This window comes from Octodon degus, unplaced genomic scaffold, assembly GCF_000260255.1.
Source record: "Octodon degus isolate 3935 unplaced genomic scaffold, OctDeg1.0 scaffold00093, whole genome shotgun sequence".
Taxonomy (NCBI): Eukaryota; Metazoa; Chordata; class Mammalia; order Rodentia; family Octodontidae; genus Octodon; species Octodon degus.
The window spans coordinates 7,667,290-7,668,916 of record NW_004524669.1 but is presented as its reverse complement, the minus strand read 5'-3'; the positions used below and the strand labels follow the sequence as shown (position 1 = coordinate 7,668,916).

Below are 1,627 nucleotides of genomic sequence, written 5' to 3'. Positions count from 1 at the left end.
AGATGCAAAACTTTAACTCAAAAGTGTCTATATGTAACCATTACATTTCACTTTGCCATCAACACAATGCATTTCACCTTATAAGCAAGACAAAACTACCTTGTGAATATATAGGCATACATAAGATCTTAGTGATTATATACTAAAAATCTAATGTTTACATCTTCATCAAAGCAAAATTAAAATGAAAATATAATTACTAATCACAAATTGAGAATATTATCCTGGCATATATTCTGGGTAAATAAAAAATGATGTGTGTGCTTATATTATTAGAATTACTATTTGATAAAACAAAAATGTATGTGTTGTCATGCAGAAAAATGTCTTCATCATAATAATTTTTGGAGAACAAAAGTGACTAGGACTTTTAGAAAACAAACTTTTTCACTCTATAGTAGTTTTATGAATGTCACCAACAGCACCATTTCTCATATAATATTTTTTTCACAGCATCTTTCACATCTCTGTTTCTGAGACTGTATATTAGAGGGTTCAACATTGGTATTACCAATGTGTAGAACACAGCTACAATCTTGCTTTGCTCTGGTGAGGATATGGCCCCAGGCTGAGCATACATGAAGAATACTGTCCCATAGAATAAACCAACTACTGCTAAATGGGAGCCACAGGTGGAGAAGGTTTTACCCCTGCCTTGAGTTGAGGGAATCTTCAGGACAGTGGAGAAGATGTATGCGTAGGAAACCAGAATGGTAGCTGTGGTGGTGATTATGATAAGAGCAGAGAGAACAAACAGCACATTCTCGTTTACAGTGGTATCAACACAGGAGATCTTGATCAGGGCTGGGACATCACAGAAGAAGTGGTCCACTCTATTTTCTTGACAGAAATGTAAACTGAAAGTGAAGCTAGTCTGCACTATAGCATTGATAGATCCACAGATGTAAGATCCAGCCACCAACTGAATACAAACTTTCTGGGACATTCGTACAGGATAAAGGAGAGGGTAGCAAATGGCTGAGAGTCTATCGAAGGCCATTACGGCCAGAAGAAAGCCTTCAGTTGTGACGAACAAGGCAAAGAAGAAGAATTGTGCAGCACAGCCATTATATGAAATCTTCTTTTCATCAGTTAAGAAGTTGGCCAAAGTTTTGGGTGCGATGACTGTGGAGTAGCAGAGATCTAAATAGGACAAATTTCTAAGGAAGAAATACATAGGTGTTTGAAGTCTAGAGTCTATCTTAATGACAATTATCATGCTAACATTTCCCATTAAAATGAACATATAAATCACCAAGAATACTAAGAATAAGAGGATCTGTAGCTTTTGGGGGATTTTAAATCCCAACAGAATGAATTCAGCCACTGCTGAGTAGCTCCTGTTCAGTTCTCTCTTCATACCTCAGCCATGGGTAGAACTGGAGGATGATAAAGATGAAAGAAATAAGTGACTGGAGTACTTGTTTTAATGAAAATAAGTGGTAAGCAAGCATGGCAGAAAATGTATCATATTGTTCATATTGTTCTTAGTATTTTTATAAATGCCAGTGAATATAAATAATGGATTACTATTTTTGAAAAGTCTTAGTACAAAAGAGTGCAGTCTCAGCAGTAAACCTTATGAACACTAATCAGCAGGCAGTAAAAACTGACTCTGTAAGTGTAC

The 1,627-nt window shown here is 36.0% G+C and overlaps 1 protein-coding gene across 1 annotated transcript; it reads right to left on the bottom strand.

The window, feature by feature from the left end:
• Positions 1 to 412: 412 nt before the first annotated feature.
• Positions 413 to 1,360, bottom strand: LOC101563684 (olfactory receptor 12-like). Its single transcript, XM_004638016.1, has one exon. The coding sequence runs from the start codon at positions 1,358 to 1,360 to the stop codon at positions 413 to 415; it is 948 nt and encodes a 315-aa protein (XP_004638073.1).
• Between the last annotated feature and the right edge of the window lie 267 nt (positions 1,361 to 1,627).

Coding starts and splice junctions, on each gene's coding strand:
- LOC101563684 (XM_004638016.1), bottom strand. CDS start 1,360: ATGAAGAGAGAACTGAACAGGAGCTACTCAGCAGTGGCTGAATTCATT.